At 59.6% G+C, this 11,802-nt stretch overlaps 4 protein-coding genes across 4 annotated transcripts; 2 read left to right on the forward strand and 2 right to left on the reverse strand.

Moving 5' to 3' along the window:
• Nucleotides 1-25: 25 nt before the first annotated feature.
• ACA1_014490 (protein kinase domain containing protein) lies at nt 26-3,983 on the forward strand (the record flags this gene model as incomplete). The annotated part of the gene is made up of 18 exons (XM_004339858.1): nt 26-211; nt 364-448; nt 470-549; nt 620-705; nt 794-951; nt 1,099-1,198; nt 1,280-1,377; nt 1,491-1,606; nt 1,715-1,852; nt 1,960-2,108; nt 2,246-2,357; nt 2,439-2,641; nt 2,727-2,837; nt 2,957-3,052; nt 3,133-3,344; nt 3,424-3,489; nt 3,621-3,742; nt 3,858-3,983. Coding segments are annotated over 18 exons (2,244 nt in total), but the record flags the coding sequence as incomplete, so codon positions are not given.
• Nucleotides 3,984-4,220: 237 nt separating this feature from the next.
• On the forward strand, nt 4,221-5,288 carry ACA1_014500 (uncharacterized protein; the record flags this gene model as incomplete). The annotated part of the gene is made up of 1 exon (XM_004339859.1): nt 4,221-5,288. The coding sequence occupies one exon, from the start codon at nt 4,221-4,223 to the stop codon at nt 5,286-5,288; it is 1,068 nt and encodes a 355-aa protein (XP_004339907.1).
• A 650-nt stretch (nt 5,289-5,938) lies between these two features.
• ACA1_014510 (tetratricopeptide repeat domain containing protein) lies at nt 5,939-9,048 on the reverse strand (the record flags this gene model as incomplete). The annotated part of the gene is made up of 12 exons (XM_004339860.1): nt 5,939-6,061; nt 6,152-6,268; nt 6,374-6,487; nt 6,599-6,710; nt 6,797-6,905; nt 6,978-7,142; nt 7,287-7,466; nt 7,575-7,714; nt 7,842-8,012; nt 8,129-8,231; nt 8,371-8,447; nt 8,570-9,048. 12 exons carry the CDS (start codon nt 9,046-9,048, stop codon nt 5,939-5,941), a joined length of 1,890 nt encoding a protein of 629 aa, XP_004339908.1.
• A 189-nt stretch (nt 9,049-9,237) lies between these two features.
• On the reverse strand, nt 9,238-11,760 carry ACA1_014520 (uncharacterized protein; the record flags this gene model as incomplete). Its single annotated transcript, XM_004339861.1, has 3 exons — nt 9,238-10,817; nt 10,887-11,138; nt 11,244-11,760. Coding segments are annotated over 3 exons (2,349 nt in total), but the record flags the coding sequence as incomplete, so codon positions are not given.
• Nucleotides 11,761-11,802: the final 42 nt, after the last annotated feature.

The following is an 11,802-nucleotide window of genomic DNA, read 5'->3' on the forward strand; positions in this document are numbered from 1 at the left end:
GTTGAAGGTCGACGACCGACCAGGGGCGCGGTCGCGACCCACCTCCACCGAGCCCACGGCAGCCTCGGCCCTGGGCACTGACGAGGAGGGGCGCGTGCCACGACGACCAACAATTCCGTACGCCCCGCTCAGGATCAGCAACACGGCCGCTCCCGCTGAAGACACCGCATCGGTCTACATCGACGAGCAGTCTCTCGATGACTCCCAATCGGTAATCAACGCATGCCGTGTGCCGTGTGCCGTGTGCCGTGTGCCGTGTGCCGTGTGCCGTGTGCCGTGTGCCGTGTGCCGTGTGCCGTGCGCCGTGCGCCGTGCGCCGTGCGCCGTGTGCCCACTTCCTCACTCTTGTGCTTCGTCCGCCAGTACTGTCCGCCCCACGAGCCGTCAGGCCTACGCGCAGATGGGAGCGATCAATTGGGGGACCGATCTGACGTGGTTCGCGTTCATGGTTCGCCGATTGGTAGGCCAGGCCACGTGCGCGAACCCTCCGGCGCGCCCTGGGCCGGAGGGGACAGCGAGCTCGCCAAGTCATTCGACTATTCTGAAAGCGTACGGCGTACCCCCACTCCCCACTCCTCGCCGACCGCATGCCAGCTCACCGTCGTCGCGTTTATGGTAGCCGAACGTGTACCAGGAGTCGGCGGGGTCATCCATGGCGTGGTTCGTTTGGCTCGTGCGCAGCCTTCCCTCGCAGACCTACCACCAGTACGCCTTCATATTCAGCGTGTGTCGTTGGTCGTGTCGTGTCGTGTCGTGTGCCGTGGTGGCTGAATTTAGCCTGTGCCGTACATAGAGCCCGAACGTGGCCAGACTACGACGAGTCGGCCGACATCTACCTGGTCAATGACAACGAGCTCTACGTGTACCCGGAGCACTCTGAGTTCTTTGCGGTGTTCACCTCGGAGCTGTATCGCGTCGAGGACTCCTCTCGCTACTACTTCATCATCTCCGGTACACTGACCGCGCACCACGCTCGCACTCGGCGCGAGTGCCAGGGTTCTTATCACGTGTGTGTGTGTGTGTGTGTGTGTGTGTGTGTGTGTGTGTGTGTGTGTGTGTGTGTGTGTGTGTGTGTGTCGTTGCTTCGTCGGTTTGCAGACGAGGGAGACAAGCTCGGGATCATTTTCAGCACGCGGGAGGAGAGCGCGGCATTTGCCCGGGCGATCGAGCCGGGCCTGGGCTACGACATACCCGTCGGGTACCGCGCTCCAGCCCAGCCCAGCCCAGCCAGCACGAATTTGATTGTGACTTACGCTGTTTCTCTCCTCTTTTCGATTAGGGGCGTGTGGGACAATGCGGGCGGCAAGGTCGGTGGTGGCACCGATCCCAAGTGGAAGAGCCAAAAGAAGGACAAGTCCAAGTCGGTCGTCGTACGGGGTTCGTCGCTGCTGCCTTCAGCGTGTGTCGTGTGTGTCGTGTGTGTCGTGCGTGTCGTGCGTGTCGTGTCGTGCAAGAGTACGCCGTTGCTGATCCGCTCCTTGTCTGCGTAGATGAGGGCGACACGATATGTCAAGAATTTGAGGAGAAGGAGGTGATGCACGACGGGTGGTTCGATGCTCCGGCCAAGCACGCCGGTCTGAGCCTCAACCAGCTGCGAACGATGCCTGTACGCTCACCCGACAGCGGTCCATTCCCGACCACACACTCACGCGTGTGCGGTGGTGCGTGTCATGCGTGTCGTGGCGTTGTTCGTGTCGTGTCGTGCGATGCGCAGGTAAATTTGGAAGAGCGGGAAGTGATAGAGGTGGACGCACGCCACGACGCGCGACTGCAGAACATTCTCCGCCTGACGCAGCTCCTCTTCTCCAAGTTCCCGACGCTCGAAACCAAAGTCCGTGTCATCGCTCTCCAGGTACCGTGCCCCCCCCCCACTCTCACGACTCGAGCGCACACGCACGACCGCACACACGCACAACGCAACGTGCGCAGTTTTTAATGCGAGGGCGCGTGCGTCTCAAGGTCGCCAACGCGCTGGGCGGCGTGTACAGCGAGGATCTGCGGGAGATCCACGTCGCGCACATACAAAATGTAAAGAAAAAGCTCCAGTCCAACGTTGTCCCCCTCGGAAGCATCAAATTCGGCGTATTGCGCCATCGCGTCATTCTATTGTACGTCTCCCCTCCGGCGCCCGCCGCGCATCGTGTGTCATGTGCGTGTTGCGTGTCGTGTGTCGTGTGTGTTGCGCATGTCGTGCTTTTGCAAATGGCTGATGACCGCGTGCGATTGTGTCATGGTGGCTGCGCAGTAAATACCTCTGTGACCATCTGCACCCATCACTGCCGTGCACGCTCTCCATGAACGAGGAGGGCATGCTCTGTAATCTCGTTCCCGTCTCGTCCAACATCACCAAATACAAGGTACGCCCGCCACCACCGCACACGCACACACCGCCGCACACACCGCACACGCGCTGAATTGTGCACAATAATTGTGCACAGGGTGTGGACGTGATGGCGGTGCCGGGTCGCTTGAGGGCCGAGGGCCGGGACAGGAAGATCATGTGGCGCGGCTCGCAGGGGGCGGCGTCGGCCGAGCGCCACGTGATCCTGCCCGACCTGCAGAGCGAGCCCATCGTGTTCCACAAGAAGCTGGGCGAGGGCGGCTTCTCCACGGTCTATCGATGCGCCATCGGACCGCTCACGTACAACTCGACCCACGTGACCTCTACGCGGCCACTTCTCTTTCCCAACTCACGCGTGTGCGTGTGAGTGTGCGTGTGCGTGCAGGTGTGCGGCCAAGGTGTACAAGCGAACGGACGACCGGATTGGGAAGGAACTGGTGCGAGAGTGCATGATCCAGACCCACCTCTCCCACAAAAACATTCTCGGCTGCCTCGGGTGCCCCACCTCTTTCTTTTTTTTGCTTTTCTTTTTTTGCTTTTCCTTTTTTAGATTATTTGGTGGATAATTCATTTATTCATTTATTTACTTATTTACTTATTAATGGTTGCGTGCAGTTACGAGAAAACGGCGACGGACTTCCGCATCTTCTTCGAGTACATGGGCCTGGGCTCCTTCTGGGACGTGCTCTATCGCCGCAAGGTGGCACTCAAGTACGCCCGCCACCACCGCACATGCACCATCGCACACGCACACAGCTGATGGTGGCTGTGTGGTGTGGTGTCGATGCCAGACCGTTCGAACCCAAGGAAATCGCCTACTACGCATCGGAGGTGGCGCGCGGGTTGCACTACCTCCACCGCAACAAGATCTTCCACCGCGACATCAAGAGTGCGAACATCCTCGTGGACGGCGACGAGGGCGAGTTCTTCAAGTCGGTCAAGCTGTGCGACTTCAACATATCGACCTACCGCTCCGACGCCTTCTCGCGCGTCGGCACCCCACGTACGCACCACAACTGCGGCCGCAGTCAAGCAAGCCTTCACCACACTTCTTTGCCTACTCACTTACTACGACTGCGCAGAATACATGGCCCCGGAACTGCTCAACAACACGGAGGGACGACCAATCGACACCGAGAAAGCCGACAGTGCGTTGTTGGCCTGCCCAATACAGTCTCAGAATGTTACTGGACTTGTTACTGATACGCGCGCGTGTGTGTCGTGTGTGTCGTGTGTCGTGTGTGTGTGTCGTGTGTGTGTGTGTGTGTGTGGTGTGTAGTGTGGTCGTTTGGCATGTTCATTGTGGAGCTCATCACCCTCGACGCGCCGTACGCTGGGCTGGCCGAGGGCGAGTACGCACGCCTCATCTCCCGTGGCATCCTGCCGCCCAATCTGCCCTCAGTATGCCCCCCCCCGCCGTGTGTTATTGTGTTGTTGTTGTTGTTGTTGTTGTTTTGTGTGTGTGTGTGTGTCACGGACTCACCATCATCAACATCATCGTGGTCTGGCCTGGCAGGTAAAGGAGAACAAAGGGGTGGAGCTTGTGATAAAGTGCTGTAACCTCAACCCAGCACTACGGCCATCAGCAAGGGATGTGGTGGTCTACCTGAACCCACTCGATGACTCGTGTAATGTACCCTGATGCTAAATGCTCATGATCATGTAAAACTTTGGGTCTGCTCCCCACCCCCCTTTCCAAAAGCGAGAAAGCGTCATGGGTCAAATATTGGGTCAAATATTGGTCGCCGGGCGGCTATATTATTGCCCCTACCTTTTGTAGGCAAGATGTTCCTTATTTGGTAATGGTGATTTTTTAAGGTCTTCTTGTGGCGCGGGAGGGAGTAGTAGTAGTAGCAGTCGAACCGGACCAAGTGCAAGCATGGCCGCAGTGAAATCTTCGGTTTTCCTGGTCTTCTTCGTTGCGGCCGTTGCGGCGCTCCTCCTTGTGCAGGCCGAGGCCAGGAGCTACGGTGTCAACTCCCTCTCCAAGTCCTCCTGTCGCTTCGCGCAAGAAGTGGACGTTGCGGTGGGGGAGTTCCCCAGTTTGGGGGACGACCGCAGTCCGGTGGTGGTGGGCTCCTCGGGGGTCTACTACGTGGGCGACTCTAGAACGGGATCCTTCTACAAGAACCTCACCCGCCGGGCCACCACCACGACCCGAATCGACGGCCTCTTCTCCGACCTGGGCAACGGCGACCTGTGGACCTTCGGCACCTCCTCCTCTACCTGGCTCGCAGTGGCTTCCAATGCGGACATTCCCGAGGCGACCAGGCTCACCCACTTGATTCCGCTGGCGGCCGACGCCGAGGGCCAGCTGAGCACCGACGAGGGTCGCGAAGTCGTCACCCTCTCGTCACCCCTCTTCCCCCACACGTACGACATCCAGCCGACCCTGTTCCTCGGCATGGGCGAGTTCGTGTACGCTTCGTCCGCCGAGGGTCCTTCCGAGTTCGCCGGCGCCTTCCTCGTCGACATCGCCACCGGCTCAGTCGAACGCATCTATGAGATGGCCGACGGAGAGGCGTGGGCGGTGAACCCCAGAGGCGATGAGACCGAGAACTGGGTGACGTCGGGCGTGATGGAGCGCAGCGGGGAGACCATCAAGCTCCTCGCCGTCTACTCCAACTGGACTGACGATTCAGCCTACACGGGAGGCGTCTACCGCTACAACGTCGACGGCTCGCTCCACTCCAAGGTCTACAGAGGCTTTCTCGACGACGCCGCCACGTTCACCGTCAACTACTGGAGCAACGACGACAAGAGGTGGTTCGCCCACGGCGAGACCGCGCCCTTGAACGCCGACGAAAGCCCGAGGATTCCAGGCCTGACGGAAGACGAGTGGATCCTGTCGTGCGCGGCCGACCACTACAACGCCAGCGGGGCGTCGACCACGTCCTGTGCCGTGTGCGCTCTTGTGTCAGCCATGTGGTCCTCCTTCTTCTTCTGATCCAGGAGTTACCCCTCCTCCCCTCCATGAACACAATTAGGGGGCAAAAAGCACTTCAATCTCCTGCCAAACAACCACCTTTTTTTTTTGGCCACCGAGGATTCATGACATATCGGCTGGGTAGGAAGTACTAGCTCTAGAGCTCGCGCAAGCATGGTCGCAGTCAAATCTTCGACCCCTTCGCATCTTGCGGCTGTCGCCCAGGCCCGCGATCCCCCCAGACCCCTTCGCATCTTCCTCGTGGCCATGGGTGATGCCAAAAGCTACGGCGTCAGCTCCCTCCTGTCGCTTCGCCACTGTGTGTGGACACTGCGAGTTGACGGTGAAGGTGGCGTCGGTATTACTTGATGGTCTCCCCGCTGCGCTCCACCACGCCCGACCCCACCCATGTCTCGGCAGATGGCTGGAACAGCGGCGACAAGAGGCGGTTCACCCACGGCGACCTTGAACCCCGATGTCAGCCCGAGGATTCCCGGTCTGACGGAAGATGGGTGGATCCTGTCGTGCGCGGCCGGTCACTGGACCAGTGGGGCGTCGACCACGTCCTGCGCTGTGTGCTCTCTTGTATCGGCCTTGTGTTCCTTCTTCTTCTGACACGCACACACGCACACGCTCCTCTTGTAACATCCTCAGTTGGAATCACGCGAATATTATTCATCATTGGGATCTTCACCACCAAGATCCTCCAAGCTCGAGTTGAGGCTGGTGTCTGCTGTGTACGCCTGCTGTGTGCTGTGGATCTCGCGCAGCAGCGCCTTTGCTTCTTCCTTTTCCTGTGGCAGCGACACAAAACAAATCTCACAAGAATGAGACTCGACACGACGACGACGAGGCAACGCGACGGCAACCAAGTATGTGCGTACCTTGCCCGCAAAGTCCAACAGGCGCAGGCAGTAGTGCTCTGCTTCAGCCATTTGACCCAGCTCCTTCCAATAGTGCGCCAGGTAGAGCAGTGCTTCGATCGTGTCCAGACCCTCGCGCTTCATTCACATCACGGACCATTAGCAGGACACACACACACACACACACACACACGACACACACCACACACACTACACAGCACGAATGTGTGGTTGGGGCCGTACCTGTTCGCTGTCTTGTCGCTGGATGTTCTTCGCATAGTAATGCGCTGCTTGGTCGTGATGCCCCAATGAGCGGTACAGGTTGGCCAACGCGTTCAACACGTTCATCGCAATCGGCTGATGCGTGCGTGTGCGTGTGCGTGTGCGTGTGCGTGTGCGTGTGCGTGTGCGTGTGCGTGTTATGTAAGCGAAAAAACTCGACCCGAAACAAACCAACCAACGCCCTACCTCGCCTTCGGAGTAGGACTCGGCACGTTCGTAGCACTTGATGGCATCGCCGACCCTCCCCACCTCCTCATAGCACGCTGCCATGGCGCACCATATCCGGGCGTCATATGGCCTGTGACGCGCATGCGTTGTTTTTTGGGGGGGAGGGGGGCGATGTAAGCAAAAGGCGAGCTCGCTCGGCTGGAAGGGACAACGAACCGGAGTGTGATGCCCTTCTGATAGTAGTACGTGGCGTAGTGGGGCATCTTCAGCAGTTCGTAGGTCTGGCCCAACCCATACCACGCGCGGTAGTCGCGACTGTTGATCTCTGCACACACGACACACACGACACACCGGTGTTGGAAAAAGAAAAGAAAGAAAAAGAAAGAAAGAGGCAAACCGGCAGCTTTGCGGTAGGCGCGGACGGCGGCGGGGATGTTCTTCATCTCCATGTACTCGTGGCCCATGAGGATGTAGGCCGACAGGAACTTCGGGTTCAGCCGGACCGCCCGCGAAAAATACTGCACGGCCTTCTCGTGCTCCTCCTTCAGTCCGTAGTAGTTGCCTGTGTGTGGCCACACGCCGCACACGCGAGTGAGACACGCCAAAAGGCACACACCGCACTCACCGCACACACTGCATACGACACGACACACGACACACATGACACGCGCGCGAAATGGGAAAGGAAGGGAGTGATATGATGTACCGATAATGCAGCAGGTCTCCTCGCGATACTTGTCGGTGGTGTGGGCCTTGTGTGCGAGGATGGAGAGCTTGGCGTGGTTCTCCTTGACGTAGAGGATGTTGCTGTAGTACTCCATGTTCTCCACGCTGAACTCGTCCTTCTTCTCCAGCTGCTCGAACAGCGCCTCTGCCTCGTCAAATTCTAATCTCGACCAACAATGTAGAAGTCAGCAAGGCTGTGCGTGCGTGCGTGCGTGCGGTGTATGCGTGCGTGCGTGCGGTGTGTGCGTCTGAAGTGGAAAAAACGGACCTCTCAGATGGTAGTTGGCGATGGCCCGCTGGGCGAGCAAAAAGTCGGAGTGCGGGAAGACTGAGGCCAGCACGTCGTAGATCCGCAGACACACGCCCACCTGCTGAAACTCGAGGCACGCCTGCGCGTAGAAGAAATCCCTTTTTTTGTCCACACAACCCCCAAATAAGCCATCAATTCCAAATAATAATCAAAAAATCATAATTCAACACTAAAATATAATAATAATAATAATATAATTATATAAAGAGAGATAATAGTGGGTACCGCATGATGTGGTGGGGGAGGTTGAGGCTGGCGATGTGCTCCCAGGAGAGGGACGGCAGTGCGGCGAGGTCGAGCCACGCGCTCCAGTTCCAGGGGTAGGCGCGCACGGACTCAGCCAGCATATCGCGTGCCTTGTCCAATTGGCCCTCTTCGCGCAGCACGATCGCATAGCTGTGTGCACATCATCACAATCATCATCACCCATGACTCGTGCAACGAGTCACACACGACACACACGACACACACGACACAGCCAAAGAAATACAGGGCAGGGTGCGAGGTGGTACATGTAAGAGCAGAAGCCGTCGAGCGGTCCCATGGCGCAGCGCGAGGCCAGCCGTCGTCGCAAGAGACCGAGCTTGGCGTTGCGCACCGTCGAACCCTCCGCCCCTTCGGTGTGAATGCATGTGCGTGCGTGCGTGCGTGGCTTGAGATCAGTCACGGCCACGCATTCTCTGGCACACGTGCGCCCACAGCAATGCATCGATTGCGCCCTAACGAGCACGAGAGCGGAAGGGCTGGACCGCACCAGCGAGCTCGACGGTCTCCTCCTCCTTGCGCTTCTCACCGGCCAGGTAGAGCGAGTAGCACGAGAAAAAGAGTGCACTGCAGCCGTCGCACGCACACACCGCACACGCACACGCACACGCACCACCGCACACACCGCACACGGCGACCAGTGTGAGAATGCAACACACAAATTTGTGGCGGGAGGAGGTGGTGGTTACCGGAGGGAGAGCTCGGAGGCGTCGGTATCGTCGAGGTAGGATCGTGGCTCGAGCATGCGGGCGGCCTTGCCGTAGTCCTTGAGATCGAAGTGGTTCTTGGCCAGCAGCAGCCTCGCTTCCTCCTTCTTCTCCTTTGCAGCCTCCTCTTCATCGATTATGCCACTGGGCTCGCATTCTTCACCATCATGACCTCCATCTTCTTCAGGCATGCCCATGACCTGCTCCACGGCCCATTTCGAAGCCGCGTAGAGGCCACGCGAGGATAGCTCCCGCGCCGCGCGTAGGAGCTCGGAACGGAGGCGCCTGGGGCTCGTGTGTGGATCAAAATCGGGCGATTCGATGAAGAGGGTGAGATCGGCCTCTGAAGCCGAGGGAGGCGGGACTAAAGAGGAAGGCGAGCCCAGGAGCAGAAGATTGTCGGCATCGAGGCCGCCCAAGGACATCGCCTTGCGCGCTGGTGATCGAGTAGGCGTCTCCATCTTCTAAATTAAATGAAAAATGTTCTCTCCACTTCCTCTACCGCCTCCAATCAATCGAGAGGATACAAGAGGTGTAGCTATCAGCTCCCTCCTTGATCGATTTTCCAATCTGCTCTCTTCCCGCCAAAAGAAATTGGGCAAAGATAAAATTATAAAATAAAATAACAAGAGTTTGTGGTCATCGCAGGATCACGTCGATGTCGAGGGCTTGTAGACGCTATCGGCCAGGAGCACGCTCGCGCCCTGACCGAGCGCCGCGTAGAAAGCCACACTGCCCTGTCGGTCCCGTGTGACCACCGCTGGCCGATTCGCGACCAGCGGCATCACTTGCGCCCGCGGGGAGGACGTGGCGGTGGCCTGATTGCTGCCGCTGGTGGTGCCCTGGGCGGCGGGAGCCTTCGCCTTGCGGCCCTGCTTCTTCCTCTTCTTCTTCCTCATCGTCTTTGTCTGCTCTTTGGTCGTGGCCGCGGCGATCTGGTTGGTGCTGGTGTTGGTGTTGTTGTTCGGCAGGGCAGTGTCACTGTCGCTCTCAGTTGGCGTCGGCGCCGCGTCACTGCCGCCCGCTGCCCCCGGAGGCGAGGGCAGCGTGGTAGAAGAGGTGGACGAGGTCCTGGTGGTGGAGCTCGATTGATCGCGGGCGATCGATTGAGGCGTGGGCGAGGGCAGCGAGGTGGTACCGGTCGAGTTGGATCGCTGGTGCTGGTGGTGCGGGCTGCTTCCGTCGCCGCTGCCGCCGCTACTGCTGCCCAGGTCGACCTTCCCGCGAAACGAAAGTATGCGCTCCTTGAGGTGCTTCAGCGACTTGACCCTCTTGGCACCGCCGCCATTGGAGCCGCCCCGCGATCCAGTCAGCGCCGCACGCTGGTCGTCGTCGCTCGACTCCTCCACCTGGGCTGGTCGCTCTCGAATCACGTCGATGTCGTCGTCATCGCCGTCATCGCCGTCAGAGTCGTGGCCACCGCTGGCCCGCAGCGTAGTGTCATCAAAGCTGCCGGTCCGCTCGTTCTTGTGGCGCCCGCGCGCGTGGTGCGCTTGATGCACACATTGGCCGCTTCCGCTTTTGTTCTTCGCGTTTCTTTTCTTTTGCAGCTGCCCCCGTCGTCGCCGGTTCTGTTCGTCGTCGTGCTGCTTCTGCTGCTCGGTCGTCGCGCTGTTACTTCGGTCGCGCAGACTCGACGCTGACGACCCGCCGGCGACGTCGAGCTCCCCGGAGCTCCAGGGCTGCAGGCTCTTCGGCCGCCCCTTGCTGTGGCCGCCGGCAGCAACGCCCAGCAGGGCCGACGACAGCGACTCGTGGACCCCGCTGCCGCTTCCGCCGATGATGAGGGAGCCCTCGCGTTCGTCGCGGTCGCTCGTGTCCGGCGTCGACAGTTCGAGCGGTTGGCTGTCGGACTCGCTCGCGCTCGAAAGCACGATCTCCGTGTTCCACGGCTCGGCGGTGTGCCCCTTGAAAACGATGCAACTGCCGCTGGACATATTGCGCGATAGCGGCGACGAAGATGACAGTGGCGACGGCGACGGCGCTGGTTTGGACGTGTCGTACACCTTGAGGTGGTACATCTCCCGCTCCAGCATGCCAGCGGTGCCCTGGCTCAACATGGCGTAGAAGGCGATGCTGGCGTTGCGCTCGCGCACCATCGGTCGGGGCTGCAGAGCTGCTGTCACGGTCGACGCGTTGTCTTCCCTACTCAGCACCTCGGACACCGTGTCGCTTTTCATCGCGGCCTCGAAGTACTCCTGCGCCGTGTCTGGGTTGAGGCTCGATTCCTCTGTCGTGTGGTGTGGGCCGTGTCAGTCATGGGCGATAGCTGGTGCGGGCACCACTGAGACGAGCGCACCATGTGGCAGGCCTTCCAGCGGTTGTGCTATGGGGCAGCTCTTCAGCGACATGCTGTACAGCACGTCGTCATCGTCCTCGTATTGGAGCGTTTCCAGGTATCGGCGCGCCGAGTCCTTTCGCGGCAGGGAGTAGGAGTTGGCCTGGAAGTTCTTGAGCTCGGCCACGATCTGGTACTGGAGATCGATCAGGTGCGAATTGATCCAGCCCTCGGACGTATACGCCGCATTACCCTCGCTCACCGCTATAAAATCTGATGATATGCAGTGGTGCGTGTGCGTGTGCGTGTGCGTGTGCGTGTGCGACGAGCGTAAGTGAAGAGAGCGAGTAAGGGCCTAAGTGGGTTGAATGTAGGTACCTCGCAGGATGATGGCCAGGTACGGCAGGATGGGCGGAATGCCGCGCGCTACGAACAAGTTCGATGATCCGCCCGAGGCCGGCGAAGAGAACGGCGACGAGGCGGAGAACGGCGAAGAAGGAGACAGAGACGAGTGCGACGAAAGCGATGCCGAGGACGACAGGAGCGGCAGCGAGGGAGACGGCGACGATGGCACCAATTGGCCACAACTGACGCTGCTGGAGAGGCCCGGTGGTGGCAAGCTCAAGACTGGTAGCGTTCGATCACCCACCAGCGCGCCGGTCGATGCGCCCAGCTCGGTGAGGAAGTACTTGTCCTTGCCCTCCTGCAACGCCTTCTCGGCGAGCGCCGCAGACAGGTCGGCTTGGCCCGCCCTGTCGGTGTTGATGAGGTGCAGCGCCTCCTGTCGGGGCAGCGCGTCGCCGCCGCTCAGCCTCTCCTTCGCCTTTGCCTTCGTCTTTGTCTCTTTCGCTCTTTCCTTCACTTTCCCGTCGCTTTCCTTTTCTTCGCTGCCTTCGCTTTTCGTGGCCGTGGTTGCGGTGGCGGCTGTAGCGCTTGC

Source organism: Acanthamoeba castellanii, assembly GCF_000313135.1.
Source record: "Acanthamoeba castellanii str. Neff unplaced genomic scaffold scf7180000083768, whole genome shotgun sequence".
Lineage (NCBI taxonomy): Eukaryota > Discosea > Longamoebia > Acanthamoebidae > Acanthamoeba > Acanthamoeba castellanii.